At 38.7% G+C, this 26953-nt stretch overlaps 1 protein-coding gene across 12 annotated transcripts in view; it reads left to right on the forward strand.

The window, feature by feature from the left end:
• Positions 1–26953, forward strand: part of CADPS (calcium dependent secretion activator) — a 494727-nt gene that overhangs the window by 334449 nt on the left and 133325 nt on the right. For all 12 annotated transcript variants that reach the window (XM_053929773.2, XM_053929767.1, XM_071222267.1 and 9 more), the window contains exons 10-12: positions 3344–3452; positions 11665–11877; positions 24841–24977. In XM_053929773.2, coding sequence (XP_053785748.1) covers positions 3344–3452; positions 11665–11877; positions 24841–24977 — 459 coding nt within the window. The remainder of the gene's footprint in view (positions 1–3343; positions 3453–11664; positions 11878–24840; positions 24978–26953) is intronic.

The raw sequence follows: 26953 nt of genomic DNA on the forward strand, positions 1-26953 counted from the left end.
GGGCTAGTGACCAGGTTTCAGTAAAAATGACAGCTGAATCATTCTCATAGAAAGATAGTAAAGGCAAGAAGAGGGATTTAGACAAAATGTATTTCATTAGTTGTATGTCCAAGTATTGTAGTCTTTCATGGATGCTGGGAAGAAGGACAGAGAGGGACAAGAAAGGACTGACCCTCTTACCTCATAACTGAACTCTACCTGCTAAGTATAATTGAAACTCAGAGCAAACATAAAATTTCTAGACAGTTCCTGTATGTTAAAACATAGGTTCTCAAATTTTAGTGTACACTGAGAAATATCTGAGACAATTATGAAAAATAGAGATTCCTGAAGTCCACTCAGACCTGACATTCTGTTTCAGTTGGTCTGACTTTAAAAATCTGCATATTTATAACCTACCTCCACTAGATACTGACACCCTAAGGAATGTGGCCTCAGTCCATGCTTTACGAAACATTATTGCAAAACTTTTCTTAGTTTAAATAAGTGGTTGGAAATGAGCTAAAGGGTTCCTTGTGTATCAGAGGTTCAGTCTCCTTTAAAACAAATGCTGGAAGATTGTATCCTCAGAAGTCCCAACGCCAATTCCATGATTCCATGAAAAGGATACATACCAGCTAAAAAATCCCAAAGATGTGAATATTGTAGTCCTCCAGAGCACATTTTCAGATGTCTGCGGGTGACTTGACATCACCAGATCTTTATGTTTTTTTGTTCTAGTCCAGGCTCTCAGACTGGGGTAGCTGACTCTCTGACTTCTAACATGTGTTCAAGGCTCTGTTATGATATTATTATAGCAGTGCTCACTATATCATTAATTTTCTTCAAACTACACTTTAAGTAGAATTTATATACTATCACAGAAAAACATGCATTTAACTGGGAATTACTTTCCTTAGTTGATGTCTTGTGGATGCTTAAAAGCAAAAATCAAAAAAGCTGCCAAACCTTTGCTATTCCGTCACCCTCAAACACTCTAGAAAAACTGAAGTTCCCCACAAATTAGAAATAAGTAGAAATATTCAAAGAGAAATCATTTTTCTCCCTAACTTTATTTTCTAAAGTAAATTGCCAAATCCCAAATTAAAGTGGTCCTAGTCACCATCTCAAGTTTATTTTAGCCCAGATTTTATCAGGAACCACTTGAGCAGCATTACCAGAAGAGGGCAGCAACGTCCAGTGCTCCAAGAAGCAAGCAACTGAACGGAGGAAAACTCAAAAAGCCCAGAGCATGTGGTATTGTGATAGTAAATGCATGATCTTGAAATAACACCCTTTTGTTGTGATTTTTTTTCTGATCTCAGATAAGTGTCAACAACTCTCTACTTGTTTGGCTAATCATCACATTGCAAACTGTATCATCTTGTGTTGCCAGAGATAGGTAAAAATCACCATCTAGCCATCTCGGCAATCTGTAATTACTGTCGTGTCATACGGGGTCAGTTATCTATAGGACCAGTAATGGGTTGGAAAAACCTGGTGCTGTGCTTGTAGTAATATATGTAAATTTGTGAAAAAAATACCTCTCTATTAGATTATATATACTCAACTTTCTAGAAACAATCAAACTCAATTAGTAAATACCCACTATATGGTGGACTTTGCTTATGGGAAGGGAATTAAAACCAAGATATAAGACTGCTTAGGCTGGCCCTCAGAGGATTTATAATCTAGTAGGCAAGTATACCTACTCAGTTATTCTATATTAGATAGAATGTTAGGGCCAAATGCCAGGAAACTGTTTATATAAATGCATATATTGAGTGTTATCTATGTGAGGGTCGCACACATAGCCCTTCACTGCTCAATTAATCCTCTAGCGCCAATAAGACACAGGTAAAATACAGATGAGGACCCTGAGACTTAGGTGACAGTTTATCAGAACTGGGATGGGGCTGCAGGCCTGTGTGACCACCAAGCTTGAACTCTTAAACCTCATTTTTAGGATGCTATTAGGTGTTCTGCTTGTTAAAAAGACTAACACATGCCCATTTATGAAAATAGTCAGTGATCTGGCTGTTTATTTCCCTTGAAGCCCATCCAGACCTTGCAATATAGGGAACAGATTCTACAAACTATGTACATAATAAAAGAAAGAGTTGTGCAGAAGGTTTTCACCAGGAACCAACAGAGGGCAGCAGCAGATCGACCAACCAGTACAATGTTCTCCAGTGGACTCCCCCCTTAATCTAGCCACCAGGACCTTCAGGTCTCCTGTGTGGGAGATGTGTGCAGGACTTGAAAGTGCCAGCTTCTTATCACCAATTTTATTTTTAAATGACAAACCTCACTGTGGAGGAGACTAAGAACATCCCCACAGGGATCAAAGTTCACTTAGAAAAATGTCTCTTTTAATAAAAGGAACTAAGAGATAAGGGATATGGCACTCCTTCGCCAAGATGTCTGACATCCATGAATGGTAAATATGCCCACAAGCTTTAGCCTGAAGTCCAAAGGATGCTCGTTCTCCCACTGACTGGTCTCACAGAGAAGCCAAATGCAAAAATGCTAAGTGTCCACACTGGGTCTGGATGCACCATGGCAACAGGTCCTGAAGGCTGACCTGCAGCCCTCGCAGCACTGGCAGGCCCACCATGTCAGCAGTGAGGGCTGTGCTGTCGGGGTGAGGATGGCTCTACCATGACTAGCACCTAGCAATCCAGCACTCATTGCTTATGACAGCATGTCACTCCGGCATTTCTCTGAATGGAAAGAAGACTTCTCAAAACAACCAAAAGCACTCCTTCAGTGGAAGGGGGGTGGGGGTGGGGGATGAAATGTACAGCTTGATGCTGAAAATTGGCCTACAAAAATTGAAATCCTAAAAAGATATTTAAAAGTTGGGACATAAATTTTTAAAAAGTGTACTCCCTAACTTCTGACCAAAAAGGTCTGTGTTATGTCTGTGACCTTGGCAATGTCATCTAGGGCCAGTCAAGTGCCAGTATTCAACCAGTTTTGACCTACAAAAAATGGCAATTTCATGTGGCTTATCCCAATTAAAATAACAGCAATAATGATAATAGCATACTATTATCAGGCAGTTATTGAGCATTAGGAAATGTGTTTATGTGCATCCCACATGTGAACTCATTCAATCTTCAAATGAAGTGAATGAGGAGGTAGTTCTCAGATTATATGCAGTATATAGATGAGGTAACAAGAGGACCAGAGAGGGTAAGTAACTTGCTCCATGTCACACAGCCAAGAGGTGTCAGTACTCGATTTGAACCTAGCTCCTGAGCACAGGGCCTTGGGGAAAGGACAGGTTTAAAGAGTAAGCATTTCTTCTAGGAAGATGGGCTCTAGGGGACCAATTTCACAAATTTCTCTTCCTTCCCAGGTCAGTCAGTACACCTTTGCCATGTGCAGTTATCGGGAGAAAAAAGCAGAGCCTCAGGAACTTCTACAACTGGATGGCTACACTGTGGACTACACCGACCCCCAGCCAGGTACCCACCCACCCCATAGGCCATGAACCTACAAAGCTCTCCCCATTCCCAAATCAATGGTCAATTAATATTTGTCGGGCACTTCCGCCATGCTGGGCTTAAAGTGAGCCATGCTCCCAGCCTTTCACAGGTGACAGGACAGTGACAATCCCTGACCTCATGGAACTTCTATCTTGTTTGAATAAATGACTTCCCAATGAAGAACTGTTTTTTTTTTCAAGGGATCCTTGTAAAACCAAAAAGAAAACATAATATATTTTTCTTTTACATACCCGTGCCCTTATCAAATATGTACTCTACCCTACAAAGCTAAAAAAAATTCCTGAGAAAGAAGTCCTATGTTAACACACCAAAGACTCTGTGTGTGTGTGTGTGTGTGTGTGTGGTTTCCTACCAGTGATGTGTGTCTGTGTATTGTATCTCCATGTCCACGTGAGGCTGTCCTGTGCATCTACATATGCTAACTACAATTCAAGGCTGGCGGATGGCACTTAAAAAGAGAGCTCTCCCTAAATATCTTTTTTTCTAAGAAGACACCAATCCACAATCATAGACATCCAAGCTCCTAAGCCTTATGTAACTAAGAGAACCACGCAAATGGTAGTATTTCTCATAAGTTCTACATCCTGCCCCCTCACACCTCTCTCGCTACCCCCACCCATTTTATCTTCTTCCCAGAAAAAAAAATGAATAGAAATCAGCCTCAAAGAACCTTCAAAATGGGCGGGAGGGTGGTGTGAAATCATTTCAGCATATTAATGAACAACAAGCACCAACAGCCCTCTCCCAGAGAAGTTTATTTTTATGCCAAATCTGCACAAGGGAAGCATTTCCAACCATACTGCATTATTTGGCCCAAAACCTTTTTTCTACTCCCATATTGCTCTTCCACATGCAACAAAATACACATAAAAGAAAAACAGAGTTTGAGAGAAGATGTGGTATTAACCTGGAAGGGTGTGGCAGAGAAGGCCATAGGCCCGGCCCACTTATGGAAATTAGCACCTTCAGAATCCCCGCAGGAGTGACTTGGGCCAACCCCACGTGCTAGGAGGTCATTAGCATCCTGCCAGAATGGAATACAGAGCTGACCACATAAAGCTCGAATTAAATGCTCTGCCTGGATATCTTTCATAATGAATAGAAATTATGAGTTTGAAACAATTTCATGCAACATTTCATGGAAAGGATGTGTCTCCTGCATTAAAAAGCCAACCCCTAACAGTGTCCAGTGATGGTTTTCGATCTCCTCAAAACACTGAGTTCCGTTCAGAGAAATGGATTTCATCTTTACTAAGACCTCCAGGTTACAGTGGGAGGCTGACGGTCCAATATGAGAGGGGTTAAGGATCATATCTTCTGACAGTAATTCACTACTCTTTTCCTCCACATGATTGCACTTGGTCCTCACTGCAATCCCACCCATGAAGTAGACAGGACCATGAAGTAGACAGGACCAAGATTATTATCCTGTTCTGTAAAGGATGAAACTGAGCTGGGACTCAGGGTTCCAGGCCTGTCACCCTGTGGCACTTGCAAGAAGCCGTAGTTGTTATTTTATCACATGAAAACAGAATTCTCTTCCTGCAGGGAGGCAGAAGAGGGGAGAAAGCTGTTTTATCTACAAGTAAAAGGAATGTGCACATATATTACAAAAGCTTCTCTTCTTTTTTACTGCATTGATCCCACAGGATATAATTTATAAATTCCTTTTCCAAAGATGTAAATGAAAAGTAAATTGATTATGTTCTTGAGAATAACAAGTAACTTCTTTGCCTTTCTGTGTGCCAAGTCCTATTTATTTTCAAAGTAACATTTGATTGAAAATGAGATTTAAATGCTCCCAATTGTCATAAGAAATGTCTAACTCCAAATTTCCCAAAGAGTGCTTATGTAAAATAAAAGATCCTGGACCCCAAACATAACCTATGAACCAGAAGAGGGAAGAGCAGACTCCTCATATTTCAGTAAGCCCTGCAGGGGATTCTTATGCACAGTAAAGTTTGCCAGCCAGGGATCAAAAGTTATGTACAATTTAGACAATGTCCACAGAGTTGTGAGGAGTCTCCCCAACTGCCCCCTGAAAGGTAAATGTGCAAATGGAGAGGACTTCTGAGTCCATCTGTCCCCCTCCTCTTGGCTTTATTCAGGTTGTGAGTGGACCCAGCTGGTGGAGGTGTTTATGGGGTAGGTAACCTTGTAGCTGTGTAAGGCCTTACCTAGCCTGGAACACAGTGGTCACCCAGATGCAAACATTTGCATTAAATAGAGTTTACCTATTTAGGGCCCTTGACATATTAATTTGAGTAATTGGTAAATAACTGTATGTAAATTTTTATATACAGGCTACTCATTTTTTTTAAATCCTCACCTGAGGATATATTTATTGATGTTAGAGAGAGAGGAAGGGGGAAAGAGAATCATTGATCAGTTGCCTCCTGCACACACACTGACAGGATGGAACCTCAACCTAGGTATGTGCCCTGACTGGGGATTGAACCTCCCCATCTTCTGGTGTACGGGACAATGCTCCAACCAAATGAGCCACCTGACCAGGGTAGGCTTCTCATTTTAAGCTAAAGGTAAAAATGCTTCACTTTACCTTTTCCTGGGTGTGGTTCAGAGAACATACAACAATCTCTCAATTCCTATTAGAATAAGTGACGCAGTTTTCAAATGAAAGGATATGCATTCAAAATAATTCAGTGGCACAATTTAAACTAAGTGAAATCAGCAACTTTACCATAGCCATAAATAGGCTCTGTCCATGTGTGCTGTTGGCCACCTCTCCCCAGGGAGCTGGCCAGCATTCCTTGACTGGTCTGCATCTGTCCATTTCAGGCATGTCCTCTTGATCTTGACCTGTGGGGTACTCCATGGAGAGCCTGTGCACTGTCACACATTGCATTGTGCAGATTCAGCCCCACAAATTGCTACATTGTCTAAGACTCTGCTGTCTTGAAACACATGTCAGTGTTCACCTTCCCTTCCCCTTCCTCAGTTTTTTTTTCATCTGGGTTGCTCTGCTGTCTCCTTGCTCTCATTGGCATGTCTTTGTCTCCTGTGCTTTCTGGAAAAGCTCTGTTGCTCTCCACTGCGGTCATGTTGACACTGCTATAGATGTTTCTCTTTATCCTGCTGCCTCCACAATTGGACTTTTCAGTGTTGTTAATAACTGATGCTCAGAGAGCTGTCACTGTGTGGCCAGCCGCATTGGCCAGGCTGCGTGGCCACACCACACAGTGGTTACAGTTGTCAGCTCTGCATCAGACAGCCAGGATTAGAAGCCCACCTCTGATGCTTACAGCCCACTTTGAGTTCATGCACTAATTATTGCCCTCTCTGTAACTCAATTTATTCATTTATAAAGTGGGAATAATAGTACTTCTCTCAGAGGGCTGTTGGGAGAATTAAATAAAAATCTGAAAACTTCTTAGCATCTTTCTCTCTCTTCCTCTCCATTTTGAGGCAACCCTGTTAACTGACTTTCTGAAAGTAGCTGCAGGCCCTGGGGATGCAGGCCAGGGAGAGTTCTTACCCAGTGATATGTACCTGGCATTCCCTGACAGTATCAAAGGAGCTCATCCCAAAGGGTACCCTGAGCCTAAACTGCAAAAGGTCTGTTGACCACTCCTCTTTGAGTTCCTTCTCACTTACTTCTCATAGCTTAAATCTTCCCTCAAAGCTCTTCTTCTTTCTCCTGCCCCTCCAGAATTTTCCATGTTATCATGCCATCCATTCATTACATCAGGTTTCCCCAGCTTCCTATCTGTATATCATCTTACCCAATTTACACATTTTAAAACCCTCTTTATAAATTTGGAAAATTATTCCCTCATAATTATAACCACCAAAAACCTTTAATTAAAAATGCTATACTACTAGACCCTCCATGTAAAGAATTAGCCACTTATTGTTCTAGAATCTCAGGAAATTCTTTTTCTTTAATTTCTTGAAAGTTTTACTTTTTTAAAAAAGTATATTTTATTGATTATGCTATTACAGTTGTCCCAATTTTTTCTCCTCTTTATCCTCCTCTAACCTGCACCCCTCCACCCTCCTGCATTCTCCCCCACCTTACTTCATATCCATGGATTATACATATAAGGTCTTTGGCTTCTCCATTTCCTATACTATTCTTAACCTCCCCCTGTCTATTTTGTACCTACCAATTATTCTTCTTACTCCCTGTACATTTTCCCCAAATCTCCCACCCCTCCACTGATAACCCTCCATGTGGTCTCCATTTCTTAGATTCAGTTCCTGTTCTAGTTGTTTGCTTAGTTTTTGTTTTTGTTTTTAGGTTCAGTTGTTGATAGTTGTGTGTTTGTTGTCATTTTACTGTTCATAGTTTTTGATCTTCTTCAATTTCTTAGATAAGTCCCTTTAACATTTCATATAATAATGGTTGGTGATGATGAACACCTTTCATTTGACCTTATCTAGGAAGCATTTTATCTGCCCTTCCATTCTAAATGACAGCTTTGCTGGATACAGTAATCTTGGATGTAGGTCCTTGCCTTTCATGACTTCAAGTACTTCCATCCAGCCCCTTCTTTCCTGTAAGGTTTCTTTTGAGAAATCAGCAGATAGTCTTATGGGAACCCCTTTGTAGGTAACTGTTTCCTTTCTTCTTGCTGCTTTTAAGATTATCTCCATATCTTTAATCTTGGATAATGTAATTATGATATGCCTTGGTGTGTGTTTCCTTGGGTCCAATTTCTTTGGGACTCTCTGAGCTTCCTGGACTTCCTGGAAGTCTATTTCCTTCACCAGATTGGGGGAGTTTTCCTTCATTACTTGTTTAAATAAGTTTTCAATTTCTTGCTTTTCCTCTGCTCCTTCTGGCACCCCTATGATTCAGATGTTGGAATGTTTAAAGTTGTCCCAGGGGTTCCTGAGCCTCTCCTCAGTTTTCCAAATTCTTGTTTCTTCATTCTGTTTCAGTTGGATGTTTATTTCTTCTTTTTTGTACAAATCGTTGACTTGAGTCCTGGTTTCCTTCCCTTCACTATTGGTTCCCTGTATATTTTTCTTTATTTCACTTTGTATAACCTTCATTTCTTCCTTCATTTTGCAACCAAACTCAATCATTTCTGTGAGCATCCTGATTACCAGTGTTTCAAACTCTGCATCTGATAGGTTTTCTATCTCCTCATCGCTTATTTTGCTGGAGTTTTGATCTGTTCTTTCATTTGGGCCATGTTTCTTTGTCTCAGTGCACCTGTTACATTGTAAGAGACAGAGCCTTAGGTATTCATGAGGGTGGAGCAACCCTCTTCCCTATATCATGGCACTATCTGTGGGGGAGGGGTCAGAGAGGGAACAATGCTGCTTGCTGGGCTCTCACCTCACTACCTCACTTTCCATCACTTCCTTTGTTTCCCACAAGCAGATTGTGCTCTCTTAGGTGCTGATTCCCAGGTGGGTGGGATTGTGTATGCTCTAGGACCCCATGGGCCTCTCCATAGACTCTCCTGTGAGGCTGGGAGTTTCTCCCACTGTTGCAACCCCCACAGGTTTTTACACCAGAGGTTTTTGAGTCTTTAGTTTCCCATGCTGAAGCCCTGGGTTTTGTGGCCCATCTCTATTCCCAGTTGCTCCTCCTGGCTTATCCACCAAGTGAATGTGGGACTGCCCCATCAGGCAGTCCCCACTTTGCCCGGGCGGTACACTACCTTGCTGCACATCCTCTCTGCCCCAGCTGCCCATCTCCACACCTCCTACCAGTCTGAATGAATGTTTCTTCAACTCCTTTGTTTTCACACTTCCGTGCAGTTTGATTTTCTGGCAACTCTAGTTGTTTTTTGTTTTTAAATTCATTGTTATCCTTCTTTTGATTGTACAAGGAAGCAGAGTGTTTCTACCCACACCTCCATCTTGACCAGAACCCTTCTCTCTAGAATCCCAAGCAATTCTAAATTCAAAACTACAAACACACCCCCACTTTTGTGGAATAGACATGGTGAAATCTTCATGTCACCTTTTTCAATTCCAAATGCCAAACGGGTTAGTGACTGAGACTTGTTGGAAATTTGCAGCTGCTAGTCACTCCAATCATTCTCTCAATTTTAACTGATAACTGGGAGGATGACAGGAAACCTGATGAAAGACATGAAGCTCTCTTTCTGGCCAGAGAGTTCCCAGTAACTTCAAAATACCAGCTTTTGGAATATGTTGACAGACACGTTATAACTTTGGCCTGAGTTCAAACAGAGGCTTCTGCCTCCTTCTTTCTAAACTGTAACCTTGAGAACTGCCCATGGAAAAAGAAAAAGATGGTTCTATAGAGCCTTCATTTATTCATTTAAGAAGTACTTGTTGAGCACCTACTATATGCCATGTACTATTCTAGGTACCAGGGACACAGAAGTGAGAAAACCAGAGAAAGTTCCCTGTCCTTATGAAATAAAGTAACTTATATAGCTTTCAAGATGGTGATAAGAACTATGGAGGAAAATGAAGCATGCTAAGAGAGATGACTAATGAGGGGTAGAGGTCAGGGAAGGCTTGAACAAGAATGTGACATTTGAACAAAGACATGAAGGAAGTGAGGGTGTGAATCATACGTATATCTAGAGGAAAAGTGATGTAGGCATGGGAAATAGCAAGTGCAAAAGTCCTGAGGTGAGAACACACCCAGAGTGTTCAACAACCTGCAAGAGGCTAGCATGGCCACCATGAAGTATATACATGTATGTGTGCATGAGAGAGAGAGTAAGAGATGAAGATAAAAGTAGTGAAGGCTCAATTCCTGTGGGTCTTGAAGACCTTGTCAGAACCTGTACTTTTCCTGAGTGAAAAGTGGGGTCCCTGGCAGGCTTTGAGCAAATAAGTGACATGAACTGACTTTTATGCTAAACCAATTACCGTGGCCACCATGTTGACTATAGAGAGTGAGGATGAAGGCAGACAGATCAGATAGGAGGCTATAAAATAATCCAGACCAGAGGTGAGCATGGCTAGATTCAGGGTAGCAGCACTGGGGTTGGAAGAAGGAGCCAAGTTCTGCTATATTATCCTAAAGATTAAGCCATGAGAATTCCATTGGAAAGTGAGGAGTCCAGAGAGAACCTGTGGGCTTCAGCAACTAAACAGGTGAGCTCAGCTTCACAGAACTGGAGAGGAGTTTGGGAGAAAGTTCAGGAACTCAGTGTTGGGTATAATAGTGCAGATGTCTATTAGATATCCACATGGACGGGTCAAGAAAACCATTAGATATTAATATGCACAATTCAAAGTGTGACATCCAGGATGGAGGTAGAAATGTAGGGCCCATGAGCATATTCATAGTATTTAAGAGTAGATGGCATCACTAGGAGAGAGGGTGTAGATAAAGAAGAGAAGAGGTCCAAAAACAGAACACCAGGATGCTCCAACATTAAAGGATAGGAGGAGGAGGAGGAACCCCCAAAGAAGACTGACAAAGAGCAGCCAAGGAGGGAAGAAGAAATCAGGTGACCTGGAGCCAAGTGAGGAAAGCATTTCAAAGAGAACAGAGTGAGTGTCAAATTTTGCTGATAGTAGAAGGATGGATAAAAGGAGGACTTTGACTTGATCATTGGATTAAGCAATGTTGGAAGTCACTGGGGACCTTGACAAGTTTCAGTGGGGCAGTAGCCTGATTGGAGGGGCAGCAAGGCAGAATTGAAGGAGAGAGACCCTCAGTATTTAATGTGTGGTCCTTGAACTGACACCATCTGCATGGTCTGGGATCTTGTTAGAAATGCAGACTCTTGGGCTCTACCCCAGACCTACTGAATCAGTGGCTGCATTTTTAAGATGCCCAGGGGACTTACATGTGCACTAAAATTTGAGCAACCCTGGTAGAGATCCCCTGATAGTGAAAAGAAAAGAGAAATGTAGGGTGGGAGGTGTCAAGAAATTTTTTTGTTGTTGTTTGTTTGTATAAAGGATGAGAAAAATAACAGTATATTTAGAGACAGAGGCTTACCCAACCTGTGGACAGCCTGCTTGACAACTCTGTCCCCTGCCAGACAAAGACAGAGACCAGAGCCAGGCTCAAAAATGCCTTTTTAACATTATGGCCCCACTCCAGGCAAGTGGGTGTCAGCCTTCCCACTGGAGACAGATAAATTGCTCCTCCCTTCTCTAGCCCAAGGAAAAGCATCAAAAACTACCTTTCTCAGAGCTCAGTCCTGCCAAGAACATTGAAGCTCAGCTTAGTAGTTTTTATTCCCTTTTATTCCAGGTTTGGAGGGTGGCCGAGCCTTCTTCAATGCAGTCAAAGAAGGAGATACTGTAATATTTGCAAGTGATGATGAGCAAGATCGCATCCTGTGGGTCCAAGCCATGTATCGGGCCACTGGACAGTCACACAAGCCTGTGCCCCCAACCCAAGTTCAGAAACTCAACGCCAAGGGAGGGAATGTGCCTCAGCTGGATGCCCCCATCTCCCAATTTTGTAAGTAAATATGCCCTTTGTTCAAAATAGTTCTGTAGAGTACATCTTCCAAAGGTGAATTCGAAAAATCTAGATACTTTAATATTAAAGATTCATAAAATCATGTTTGCTGAAAAAAAAACAGTGAATTCAGGGGAAAATTTGGGACAGGCATGTTAGATGAAAATAATTTTAAAGTGCAATACTTGACACTTTAAAGACTAAACAAAGAGAAGTATATTTTAGGTGGATTTTTATCTCTTTGTGAGAGTTTGGGATTCACAACCAAACATGTATTTGTTTGAGTCCTTCAAAAATAGTAGATTATGTATGTCCTTCCCTCATTTCCTCCTACTGAAATAGGGTCTCGTTTAACAAAAATTTAAATTTACAACTTAGAACCATTTACAAATAAGTGATGACATTACCACATGCAATGGAAAACAAACAAATAAAAACCAGGGTACCTAAAATCCCATTCTTAACTGAAATACCAGAACCCAAAAATGAAGCCATCTCCTTAAGTAGCCCTAGTTCATATTCCAGTTTCTTCTCTCCTGTCTCTGCATGCATTTTAACTTCTTCCCCCTTTGCCATGTCTTCTTGCTACCTAGGGGTAGCTTTTATCTCTCAAGTCTTCTGATGCACAGGGTAAGGTGAAATCCAGCATACACTGGAGACGTTTATTAAAACAAAGAAGATGACAACATTGGAAACAAAAAGCACCAAACAAAGTAATTTATTTTAGCTTTATTTTTATTTTAAATTATTATTATTTTATTATTTATTTTATTATTATTTTATTTTTAAACAGTAACCCTAAATAGTGATTTTTGCCTTACCATTATTATCAAGTCAATGAGAGACAGCTCAGGAACAAGTCATTTTTAGCAATAATCACAATGACTCCTTACTTTAGCATTCAGTCCAGTTTATTGAGCAACTGTCTAGGTGATGAGACATACTAATAATGAACAGACTATTTTATTTATTTGTTGACTTGCTCATGCCTGCATATCAGTGGAGGAATCTAGATGGCAAGCAAGTCAACAAATAAATAAAATAGACTCAGACATTGAGCAATACCATGAGGAAGGTCATGCCTCATGCCTTAGAGAATGAATGAAGAGAGGGGATATTAGACAAATGATCTGAGCTTAAGTTCAAATGATAGAGAGTCAGTCCCACAAATATCTGCAGCAAGAGAAGTGCAGCAGAAGAGAAATCAAGTGTGAAGGCCAACCATACAAGCTTGACCTTTAGCATAGTGCTTTGACATAGTCTCTTTTCTCTTGCTCTTAAACAAAATATGGATATGGGTAGGATGACTTTGCAGCTACAGCAATGAAATAGAGGTAAATTCTTTTTCCAATGAATTCCACTGTCATGTCTATTTCTGTCTAATAAATACCACCCTCATTAACCTTGTAGGGGAAAAACTCTTTTTGGATGACAAATACTATTAATCAAGTGCTCCCAGGATTTCCTCTCCAATACTGATGGTTCTTAAAGGAAGACACATTCCCTGTGGAACATTGTTAGTAGTCACATAATCACTATGGGTTTCCACACAAAAATCCTGAAAGAATGAGGAAGAGGTGGAGGAGGGACTTGGGAGAGAAGGGACAGCCCTCCTGACCATAACCACCCCCAATGTCCCCACTCTCTTCTTGTGATAGTCAGGTTTCAGAGCTATAAAGAGAGGAGGCATTATCTCTTCCTCACTGTTTAGTCATTGGTTGAAAAAAAGCATACCCAATATTTATTTACCATATTTTTTGGACTATAAGACACACTGGACCATAAAACATACCTAGGTTTTATAGGAGGAAAATAGGAAAAAAAAAAAAAAACACCACTCCATCACTGCCCTCCACCCTCCCAGCAAGCCAGGTAAGCAACATTCGGACTATAAGATGCACCCCCACTTTCCTCCCAAATTTATGGGGGGAGTGCATCTTACAGTCCAAAAAGTACAGTAATTTAAAAAAAAAAAACCCTCTATGATGGAATTCCCCCTTTCACCTTGCCCTACAGGCTCCTTTTTAATAAATTTGGAAACAACACACCCTATCATAGCCCTCTGACGTGGAGTTATCTGTGTATCAGGAAAAAAATTCTTAATTGTAACCATCTAAATCAACCTTATAAAACATGGATCTCAGGTGATATTTGGAAAATTCTGGTTTTATTTGCAAATAATCTCCATTTTTTTTGAAGTCATTTCACCTTACACTCAGTGTGTCTGATGTACCATCTACCCCAATTAAGAAATTATTACTTGGTTTGGGTTTAGCCCCACTTTTTCCTCACTAGAGTAGGAAAGAGGAAGGACATTCAGGAGTAACACTGATTTAAAAATAAAAAGACAACATATGGAAGCTGCAGAAGAGGGGATGGATGTCTGACTCTTTGTGGAAGTACTCAAGGGCTCTTGACTTTGATTTCCCTCTGTGGACAGGGTTCATTTAACTGTGGAATTAAACTGCTGGTCATTAGGCATCAGCAGCAGGATTCATTGAGTACATACGAGGTTGATGTATGTCATTCCCTTAGTTGACATAGAAACTTTTATTAGACAGTTTAAAGATGAGTGAGGTCAGATAATTCACACTTCTCAGATTTATCAATACCCAGTTGGTTGAGCCCCTTTCTCTCTATTGCCTCCTTAATCACTGCCCAAGAATGGGGGTTGTCCAAGTAGTGTGAGGCCCTACCACACCTACCAGGTTCTTTAAGAATAAGGCCACCACTCACAGCCATGCAGTTGTGCTGCAGGAGGCATTTTTCATACAGACAACAATGTGAATGGCCCCTATTGAGTTGTGCAGTGCCCAGTCTGCACAACAGTATACCATCACCCTGTAATAAATGACAACCCTTACCCAGAGGTTCAATCCAGCAGTGTGGAACCCAGTAACACCATAGTTACTTTACTGTCCAGAAACAGAGCCTCAGCATGGCTCCAAATTTGATCTATTGCTAATTCAGGCGCTTCAAAAAAACTGCAGCCAGAGAACCCACAAGCGAGGCATCTGTTTCCAGGACTTAGAAACCAGCACAGGAAACCAGTAGGAACTTAACTCATTTGCAGTTAAGGATGTATGAAACCCATGAGAAAGATCAAACAAGGAACCAGGAATTTTACATTCTGTGGTGTCACGGGTGGTTATATATACCAGAAAATGGCTAGGGTTTGGGGATTATACCATAATTTTTATTGGAGTGATGTACTAAATAATTCACAGCTGCATTTAATTTGTTAAATTCAAATCATTACTATTAAAAAGATCAATCAGCTAAGTGAGGATTCATACTTTGGGTGACTGACTCATCCAGATTTGCTCATGACTTCCCTGGTTTTGACACTAAAGACCTGGGGAGACACCCCTCAGTTCTGGGCATGTTGGGGCAGATTGGTCACCTGGTACTACAATGCAAGTATATTTTAAAAATGGAAAACAATCACAGCACAATAATAGAAAATTTTGATCTTTCACTTATCTCTGGTTCTCAGTCTCTACATTGATTTGCTTTGGGTCACATTACACACTTCAGTTCAATCACAGATTTTCTAACAAAAAAAGTAAAAATAATCAAGTATTGCATTTTAAAAAAGGTCCCCTTGACTTCCAAAAGGTAAGGGTCATTGTGAAATACTTTATTCTGTACACATCTCATCAAAACTGTCTTTGAATATTTGTTCAAAGTATTTGCCATTCTTGCAAGTGAATAATTCTTAAGAAAAACTTTCAGGGAGTTAACTTTGTAATTATTTTGTTAGTATTTACATGGCAAAGGGAAACTACAGATAAATGGAAGAGGACTTTTGGGCACAGAAAAATAAACACTCCAGTCTTGTCATGTCGCTGTCTGTTCGAGGGAAATTTGAGAATGGAACATTTTACAGTTTGGGAAACTTGGGAGTAATTGTGAATTTATTTGGGTCTTTCCAAATTCAGTTTAACAGACTTCTTGGTGCAACTTTTATTTTTTGCAATGTTAAAAGCTCAATTTCAAAATGAAAAGACACGTCTAAGAAAGAGTGGAGTGGAGTATTTATATGGAACTGTAAATACTGAAAAAAAAATAGATCCTGCTATTCATTATTTTGTATGAGACTCTACAATGATTTTGGGAGGGTTCCACCAAACATTAAAATTTTTTTGTTCTGTTGTGGTTTTTTTGGTGTGCTGTTGTTGGTTTAATTCCCCCCTCCTTTTTTTGGTTAAAACTTGAGGAAAATTAAGTCAGTGCCCAGCTATGCAATTTTTGAAAATAACTAATTGCAATTTTCCAATTTTTAAGGCCCATGTTGCTTACCTTGGAAAAGATATCCAAATCTGTAATTAAATGTTGCCACTATTTATTATGTCAAGTGGCCTCTCACTGAGACACCTGATCCCTGTGTTAGTGGAACAGAAAAAGTCAACATCTCAGAGTGGGAGGGGGGTGGTATTTTAAGCTTTGCTATTTGTTCAATGATTGATATATCACTTGCAATGAGTCTCATTTTAATGTCTATTTCTCAACTAATAATGGTTAATAACATCATAGATCCCCAAAGTTGGGGGTTGGTTTGAGAATTGTTCTATTTTTGCTACCACCTGAACAGTCTTCAACAGATAGAAGGGTCTTGGTTACTGTTGGTTTGGCGGGAGGGGTTAATTTTGGTTTTTGTTTTGTTTTGTTTCATTTAAGTTTTCTTGTTCAATCTTTGCTCGAACCCAAGAACTTTAGCTGCTAGGTTAGAACTCCTGTCTGCTTTCCTGAGCGTTGTTGCTAGTCTTTATGTTATTCTGGTTTGTTCCTTCTTACCCTGCTAACTTCTAGCTGGACTGAAGGGTAAGTGTTCCCCTATAGCTAGCACAGCTCAGATAATCAGACTAGATTATCTGACACCTGCAATGTGCTTCCTCCTTCTCCTCTTATATCTTCCTCATGTCTAGACTTTGTAGTAAAATTTTTCATGTTATTTTTCTGACCTTAGGTTTGAAACGTAAGCTTCCATACTGAAATTAGGATGCATGTGATGTGTGCATAATTGCCTCCTCTCCTTGGCTTTCATATTGGCATCAAATGATCCTCTGAGTAAAGCCAGCTGTTAACATCTAATTTTTTTTCATTCCAAGACTATTAATCAACATCACAATGAAATGGCAAACAATACCTTTGTTTCATGGAATTCACAGCTACCTGACTGCTTAATGCCTGAAAACAGATCATTTTGCACTCTGATAATGTGTTGTTGCTGTTGTTTTTCCTTTCCCATTCCGAAGATTAGAATGGTCCACATACCAATGGTGTAGTAACCATGGACATCCTAACATATAGAAAGGTGGGAAACCCAAAGATGTTAACTGGGCAAGACTTTAAGAAATTGCAAAATACAATTAATAAAGTAAATGCACTATTTGATCACTAAAGAATTAATTCTACCTGGCTTGATGGTGTGTTCTAAGTAAGACCCAGTGGAGAATTAAATTTAAAGGAGAGCAGTATGGAGTTGGACTGCCACAGACAAACAGGAACTTAAGGACGTGATTGAGTCTATGTAGCTTACTCATAATGCCATGGAGGGCTTGACTTCTGGTCTCAAATGTACGTCTCTCTGCTACTCCCCCAAGAACAATGACAACAGTAACTTCTTCAACATCACTTGTATTTGTATTAGCTTTTCTAAAAATATACCTGAAAAAGAAAAAAGAAACTAAAACTTAGGAAAATCTTTTTTCACTATTTCGGTTATTAATTAAGGAGAGTATACAATTTCTTTACTCTTGTAGGAAAAACCTGACCACCAAAAAATGTGTTGAGGGCAGACTTGACATTAGACGGAGCTAGAAAAATTAGTCAAGAGAGCAGGCAAATATGTACTTCAGTATTTTGAATGCTAATTTAGAAGTCGTAGGTCATATCATTTCTCCTAATCATTTAATAATAGTCCTTCTTCTAATTATGTTTGTTTCTTTGTTTAATTTGCTCTCTTTTCCCCTTCTTTTCTTCTTTTTTCTTTTATTTTGCATAAATGTACCCCTGGCTAGCAGACAGATTTTTTTAAACACTCCAAGCAGATATTTAATTTAATTTTAATTTCCTTTTAATGTCTGATGAGGCATTTTTAAAAGCTCCCCTTAGAATGTGCACTTAGTGGGAATTTAGGACTTTGCTATACTTTTTTTAAAGACTGAAAGAAAGAATGGATGAATCGATGACTGAATGGATTTTGTTCTGCATAAATTCACATGTATTGCACAATAACGCATTGCTATTCCACTAGATATCCTGATACTCATTTGCTTTCATTCCTTTCTATAGTTTTATCTCATGAGATTTTTGCTATATCTTCTTGTATTGTCAACTTGCAATTGCTATATTGCAGGAGTGCAACTTCAAAGAATTAATTCAACATTAACTAATTTACATGACCCAAAACCACGCTGCAAATCACTTTCTTCTCATTGTAAAACTAGATGACCTTTTAAAAGAATATACCCCCCACAATAAGGCCCAAAATTTTCCAAATACCATGATATGATCTAAATAGACCATATTAAAAGAAACTTCTTTTTTTTTGTTAACTACTTCAGACACATTTAACATAGCTTTCACTAATCAGCTGAGTATTTTCATGTCAGATAATGACTTACAGTAAGGTACATTATTAATTAGTTAACAAGAGAAAATTTATTTTTGTTCATGTTACAGGGAATGTAAGATCATCAAGTACTCTGTAAATTAATTGAAAATGTAATAATTGCAGCAGGAAAAATGAAATATCATTTATTTATTTATTTATTTTGAGGTCATTAACAAAATCTCTGCAGTCCTTTTTACTCAAAGCAGCTGTCTTAAAAAGAATAATAAAAATTAACATTGAAATACGCATAACATGTTTATCCCCTTGGGTGTATTACCATAGTAGTTTTTAATTCAAGGTTTCTGCAGAATTCATTATGGCCCTTTACAGCTTCTGAAGCAGCCATCCTCTCTTGACCATGCAAGTTAGCTTGATTTAGTCAAAGGACCATGAAGGAGTTAAGTTGATTCTCAAGGGCAGCAGGCATGGGAGGACCAAAGTCCTTGCTGCGTGGAGCTCAGGAAGGGCACAACATACCCTGGTTACTTGATCATGCCAAGAAAAACTCTTCTAGAAAAATTTGTAAACAGCCAGCTGCCATCAATCATTGTCATTTCTTTATTTCATGTCTTCTGATGAGGTTGACTACTGTCATTGTTCGTTATTGTCCAAACCATACATTCACTCTTGTACTGTCAAGCAGATATGACAAGTACACATTTTCTATATAAGAAAGATACAAAGTCACCTTTTAATTTGCAGTTTGGGTTCACAAAGACTTTAAAGTTACATTAGCTATTTTCTTGCCTCTAGCATCCATCAGGAGTAACAACAGCCATAGCTGTGCTCTGTGCTCTGAATTTCAGTGATGAAACAGCTACCTCTAGCATATTGTAAAAGGGATCATCAAAGAAAGGAGTCTCTCTCAGACAATTTATTAATACAATTATAATTATTTGCAACAGCAGAATTTCTTTTTCTCTAGCCTACAAAAACTCCCAAAATGTAATATTATAAAATAAAATGAGAGACTGGACTTTTGTCTTCATTCTCTTAACTCTTAGATAATAGGAAAATCTCAATAAAATAAAAATTTGAAACCTATATTATTCCCCCCAAGAAAAGTATATTGGTTTGGTAGACCTTATTGCAAATTTATCTAAAAATTTTTATATCTTAGAAAAGGTCACATTACTATGCTTGTTATTAAGACAAGAAATCATGAAAAATATTATATATATTTTCCATTATGAAGGAGAAAAAAAGAGTATGAAATATGACTTGAGCCTATCAAACTTCATGATCAATTAAAGAACAAGATAAATGGTAGGGTGGTCCATTGGGGATATCACTGGAATTTTAATGAAGTAGATTAAATGAGAGTATAAAACCTACCTAAATGTAGCACTTTAGGAACTGATATTTTCCCAACATTCCTTAAATGCCCATCCGAAATAGTTTCTGAGCAAACTTTGGTTAAAGGTTTTGGTTAGTTTCCACTTGAAAGTGTACCTGCATCCCATTAGTCTGTGTGTCCATCAACATACTTTTACATCATGGACATCACTGACAGTGAGTTAGGTTTTTAATGTAGTTAAGTACCAATATCAGCTTTGTCCATCTAAGTTTAGTCTGAAGTTAGTTTCCTATGCCCATGCTATAAAGGGCTTCAAAATCTTTCTGCAATTAACCCCCAGAAGTAAAGCAAGTAGCATTGTTTGAAAGATGTGTTAAATTATGCCCCAGCTGTAAGCCTATCCAATTACATAGCCCATTTCAGGAGCTTTGGAGCTCTTGCAGACCAAGCAGAACTTAGGAGCAGTTCATTCAGGTGTGGAAAAGGTAAAGAGCAAAGATTGAAGTCAATTCTTAAAATGCAGTAGTCAATTCTTGATTTCTAATAATAATAATAAAGAGCATTGGTATGCATCTCCCTAAAGCAAGCAAGAATCCAAACATCATTGGAGTTTTAAGCAGCCACTTGACTCCTAATTCTATTTTGCTCACCCTAGTGTTAAAATTCATTTTCATTCTGTTGACGCATGCCAAACATTGGCAAAAGACAGGATCCCAAGGTATCCTGAATTCAATAATTAACTTTCTCATACTATAGCTCTAGGCTATTTCCCCCTTGCTAATGTCAACATTGGAGTTTTATTTTTTTTTTAATCAACCAAAACCAGTTGTTTGTAGAGAGGGAAATGGAGTTGCAAAGAGCATTTAATTTTTAATGTTTGGCACTGTAGAAGAACAGACTGGGACAGTGCAAGGATGACTATATGGTGTTGCTTGGGAAGCACCCACAAGTTCTTTGAAACAGAATTTGGAACAGCTGGACCACTGCAGTGTTTTATTTTAAAATAGACAACATATGTAATGCATATGGTCCCAGACATGTATGGAGACACAGGCAGACAATCTGAATGGTATCCAAAGACACCTGCACCTAGAATTCTGTTTCCTTCTCTAAGATTTTTTTCCCCTAAGAGCACATGTTCCCACTTTGGGATTTGCAAGATGCCATCTGAATCCATGTGTATGACTCCTTAATAAAGTCAGGGGGAAGTTTTCTGGGATGGAGGTGTCAGAGTAAGTCCGTTAATAAACACCTCCTAAGGACCTGGCTCCTCTGGGAGCCGGAAAGGGAAATAACAGATCAGAAACTCACCCTCAAGGAACAAATTATCAAATACCCAGGGATTCAATTGTCTGTGAATCCACAGAGAAATTGGAACATAATCCAGCAACAAACACAAAGGACATAGGGATTGGCTATATGGGGGCAAAGGAGAAGCATCAAACTGAGCAATTGGAAAGGACTCCCAGCTTCCCAGCAACAGTGTGGTTTAAGAAATAACCTATAAGTAACTTTAGCTATAAATTTGGAGACATCCTTCACTCTCTAAGAATATTAAACAATCTGGCTTTGAGAGCACTGAGAAAACTGTGCATTCACTCACAGGCACAGTTTACTGAGCACTTACCTGTGCCACACAACTAGGTGGTTTAATACTATTTCTCATTAGGTCCTCTCAACAGCCCTCTGAAGATAGACTCAAACACTATTCTCAGCTTACAAGTGAGGAAAATGAGACTCAGAAATACTAATCAACCTGACTCACGTCACATACCTAGTAAAGGCAGAGCTAGCTTCAAAGTCAGTCTTTGTGATCTCCTAAGCCCACCCACTTAACCACCTATTATTTTAGCTCCAATAAACTTGTTCCCATTGAATTTAGTATATCAATATTCCATGAAATTAAGAAATAGAAAATACTTGTTGAAGCAGTGAATTTATTTATTTTGATGAAATAAATTTATTTTAGTAATACATATGTACCAGGTACTATTCTAGGTTCTGGGAATATCATAGATAACAACAACAACAACAACAACAAAAATCCCCATTCAAATGGAGCTTAAAAATCAAATCTCTTCAACTGATACCTTAAAATAGTATTCCCAGCTTCCACTCCTCTTTCTTTTTCTGAATACAGTAAGCTCAAAGAAACTCTCAAAGATGCCAATGAGGGCCAGCCACCCTTTTAAGCACTCTTGAGTTGTTGGAAGCATTGAGATAAGGAGCCTAATTCTGAGTAAATGGTGATTTTGTGTAAGCAAAATCCAGGGGCTTCTTTTACTTGCCAGAAATACCTACTGCATGAAGTTTCATCCCACACGTATGGAAGGTGTGCAAGGGTTCTTAATGATAATCAAATGACAGTGACAGCAGAAAGGGAACTAAAAGCTCAACTCATTTTACACACGAGGAAACTGAGGCCCAGAGAGGTAACAGCTCAGCCAGCATCCTACAGCTATTTTGAAACAGCTCAAACTACAATCCCAACTTCCAAATCCATTCCAGGCTCATTCTACATGTGGACCCAGAGAGAGAAAAATTAAGATGGAGAAATTAATCTGTATGTTTGATAGGGTTACTTTCTCAAAAGGAAAACAGGCTAAAGCCTATTTTTCAGTAAGCCAGCTTGGAAACATAAGTAAAATCAAAATTGTTCTTTAGATGTACTCTAAGCCAAGAACTGGCAGGGTGAAGATGTATTGTGATGGACTGGGGAGGCGGAGAGTGGTTCTGAATCCAGGTCTCTGCGAAGGAGCCAAGTCTTTTTTTCAGATCTGTTTCCTGAGTGGGCAGCAGGCAAAATAGTTCATTGCAAAGTTTTCAAGAGGTTCAACACAAAAATAAAGAGTAAGAGACTTGGAACATGTGCCATATTTTTAACAGCCACAAAAGAGACCCCTTCTCTTTGAGCTAAATGACCAGTAGCACCATCATAATTGAAGAGCAATAAAATAGGAGAGCCAAACTGGCAAAGAAAGGGCCGGGCCCATTTATCAGCCTGCAGCCTCTTCTGAGAAACCCGAGAGCAAGGAGCTGGTGCTAGCCAAAATACCTCAAGTATCTGTTCAGTTGGGGAGACACAGGGTGTTGGATGCCACAAGATGAGTAATTCCTGTGCCCCACTGTTAGTTTTTTCCTGAATTAAATTGACGTGGGACTAACAGAAGGCAGGTGAAAGGGCAGAACCTGTCCTGAGGGACACAAAGATGCCATCTGGATTGCAGGAGTGCTATTTGCCTGGGGGACCTAAAGTAGGAGCAGCTTTAAGATACTTGTCTTGGGCCAGAGGAGTCATACACACACAGACATAAACTCACTCACACCCCTGGAAGCAGCTAACTTTTTTCCCCAGCACCAACTTCCTGGCCACCTTTCTTCCGGCCAATCAAAGGAGAAATGTAGCTTGGAGACCAAACAACCAAACAAAAGAATCCTCCTAAAGGAAGCACCTAACCTCAAATTTTTTAATCATTTTTTAATTGTTTGAAAGCACTTCCTTAAATACAAATCTGAGATAAATAACACAGTAAAGAGGATGCTTTCAGATTCTCTAATATAATTTCTGCAAATGTGATATCCCTTCTGAAAGCTTGTGTTTAACCAGCCAAATGGAACAAATTGGCTATTAAAATACTCATTCTTCAATTCGCCTTCTGGAAACTGTTGTGTCTGTGTGTCTTGGGCATAAACAAAACATCCTGTTCAAACACTGACCACTTGCTGCTTTTATGAAAAATTACTAAAATTTTGAAAATTCTAACAAGAGAGCATAAATCTAACATACTGGATATTTATATTTAAATGATACACAAAATCAATAATGTGAGGAAAAAAATATCATCTTAAAGTCACACTTCTACCATAACCCAATTTTCCAGCCATTCCCCAAGCATGGGAGGGAAAAAAACCCTAACTGGGATGGAGGCCACATATGAAAATATTATCCAAAAACCCTCTCAACTCAAAAATTGATTTTCCCTGTGTCCTGACAGCATTTCTGGTCCCTGGCAGGTCCCTGTCTTCTAGGAGAATATTGCATGCAAAAGAATGAATAAACTCTTACTTGATTTGATATAAGATTCTTTTTCTTCACAGTCTGCGTTTCAAGAGAGTGAACAAATATGAGGTGGAGTGAGCCGATTCTTTTAATGTTTAGAACCCTCATTCCTACCTCTTAAGGATTTGTTTGAAATCTCTGAGTTATTTTGCTGATTGAGTATAGAGTATTTTAGTTACACATATTGAGATTAATTAGTTAGCCCTTAGGAGGTTTTGCTTACAGCCTTCACCCTGTAAGGAAAAGTGTGAATACATTGAGATTATTAATTCACAATAAATGGCAGCTCATAGCCCTTGCTGAGTAAATTTGTTTGTCTCTTTCATAAGCTTTGCTAACTGAGTAAGCACACTGGAAGGCAATGTCCTTGGCTATCACAAACTAAATTCCCACTTAACTTATTCACCAGGTTTCAATGAAAATCTTTTGTTATTATTTTTTTAATTTTGGAGTGTGGGGACCCAAACCTTTTGTGAAACAAAATTGGCAATGGGGCCTTGGAAGAGGTGGATACAAATATTGTCACTTGGCTAAAAATCAGCTTAACCCTTTTCCAGATAATCCCAATAATTGTAGAGAAATTGCTCTAGACATAACCACTGGAATGGCAGAATCTATTAAAATCCTAAAAAGCTAAATATGCTTTTATAAGCAAAGATCCGATCTGCTTTCAGTGTTTGATGAAATGCAGGCGAAGTTACGGTTGTGTGCTTAGTTTTTTAAGAACGGCATAAAGGCACTGGAGTTGTGATCATTTGATAAACATGTTGATGCCAATATATTATTGCCTAAATGCAATAAACTCACCAGTAAATGATGCAAGTTGACAATGGGAGGTAAAAAGAATAACTTAGGGATGTTGGTGGGAGGCAATGGGAAACGGCTAATGTTCATAATGCCTAGTGAATTACTGTGTATTTGAAATGTCAAAGAAAATGTGATGTGTTTCTCTAAATTGTGTCTCTCTCTATATGTATAAATGAACAGACGCAGATAGAGCTCAAAAGCATGGCATGGATGAATTTATCTCGTCTAACCCCTGTAACTTTGACCACGCTTCCCTCTTTGAGATGGTGCAACGCCTTACTCTGGATCACAGACTTAATGATTCCTATTCTTGCCTGGCAAGTATATTCTTTGGTCTACAACAATTTAAACACGATAACATTTTTAAATGAAATATTTTTTACCTTTATGTTAGAATCTCTTTTCTCCATTACAGATCCCCTTTAACAATTATAAATGTGTTCTTGATTTCCTGAGTTGAGATAGTTTTCCTTACCAAAGACAGAACACCGAGCACGAGGAAGTTATCAGTAGACAGGATCCAATTCCCCAGCCTCCCTATCTGAGCTTCCCCCTTTTCAGCTGCTACATGAGAAATATTCCCAAGAGGGTAATCAAGTTTGGCATCTGCTTGCAGAGAACTTGTAAAAATTGACTTGGTTTCTTAGACTTTCCGATCCTCCTCTCTCCCCATCCCAGATGATAAGACCCTGTGCTCCTGTCTCAGAAATGAATGTGTTCTTTTCATTTATTTTTGATAGATTAAAATGACTTTTAAATGAACTTCACTTCACTTTCATAAGCTAAACTGTTTTGTTTGCTTGGGTGGCTTCATTTTCTTAATAGTATTTAAAGCATTATGACCCTTTGGAGGAATTTTTATGGTGCTTTAGGCTTTTGGAAGTCCAGCTCTCCAGCAAGATCATATTTTTTACAATCCTGTTTTAAGCCTAGATTTAATTCATTTAAATTCAAGGGGCCACTATTATGTCTTTACTGGATTTCTGAAGATATATTTGTAGCTTTATACTATCAAAATAAGATGCCTAATAAAGGCTCAATTTATTTTCTTCTGCAACCCATATATTACTTCATTTTTAAAGATAAATATTATTAATCCCACTTTATGAAAAGGAGAGGAGAAGTGATGAAATGACTTTATACAGAAGCCTCATCCCTGCTTGTAAGATTCGTACATCTGCACATAAATGATATGATGCATTTAACTAAGGTTTACATATTATTGATATTAACAAATATAATGAAAATTTGTTTCTTTTTTAAGTGACATGGCTATATCCTAAATCTACTCCAACTAATTTTTACTTTAAATTACTTCTTTTTTTCTGTACCAGAAGCCAAAATATTAAAAATATTTTGATATTATTTTTAGATAAAATAGTCTTAAAATCAAAGTGGGATTATGTGGAATAATTTAATTATCTGCAACTCAGAAAAAATTCATTGTTTATCTCAGGTTTGGAATCACTTTACCAGAAGAATTTGAACTTTGCCAATTTAGAAAGGAACACATCACTTTGACTTTAAAAAAAAGAAGAAAAACAAAAAGCTTACCTTGCATTGCAAGGCAGTTTTTTTCTAATGTGTTTCCTACAATTATGTGATTATTTGTGTAATTATAAATTGCATATGTGAAGCTTGTAAGAATGTGCCTATGAACTTAACTCATTCCTCTTTATGTATAATTTTTATTCTCTTAAACTTTTTTTGAGGTATACTATTTTCAAAATGTTTCTTACATCATTTTTAAAAAACATTTTATTTTTCGCTGGGATATTCATCACTCAGGAGACTTAATTTAAAAAAAAAAACAGAAATGAAATGTTAAAGCTGTGTCCTATTAGTCATGTATAGGCTTTAAAATATGCTCCAAAATCCAAAATTAATTATAAATAGCATAAAATAGTTTCCTTCTCCATTTGTATACCTATTTCTATTAATCATCATCCCAAAGTTTCAGAAAATAACAGCAATTAAAAGTCCTTATCTGCTGCCACTATATATTCCATATTCTCATTATTACAATCTTTTTTTTTTTCAGTTAGTTTTGGAGACCGACCAGCAGGGATACATAAATTTTTCTGTGTCTTCGACTGAGTTCCTAATTGATATTTCTTCAACTCTTTTCAAAGCAGCTATTTTGGCATCTACAAAAGACTTGGTGTCATCTGAGTCGTAGAAAATATATTTTAATCTTTCACAGCAGTGTTGTTTCTAAGATTTAGCATTTGGGGTAGCAGATGGAGTGGCAAAGAAGTTGCCTATAGGGGCAGCCCACTGCCTCGACTACTCT

Source organism: Desmodus rotundus, chromosome 8 (genome assembly GCF_022682495.2).
Source record: "Desmodus rotundus isolate HL8 chromosome 8, HLdesRot8A.1, whole genome shotgun sequence".
Classification (NCBI taxonomy): Eukaryota; Metazoa; Chordata; class Mammalia; order Chiroptera; family Phyllostomidae; genus Desmodus; species Desmodus rotundus.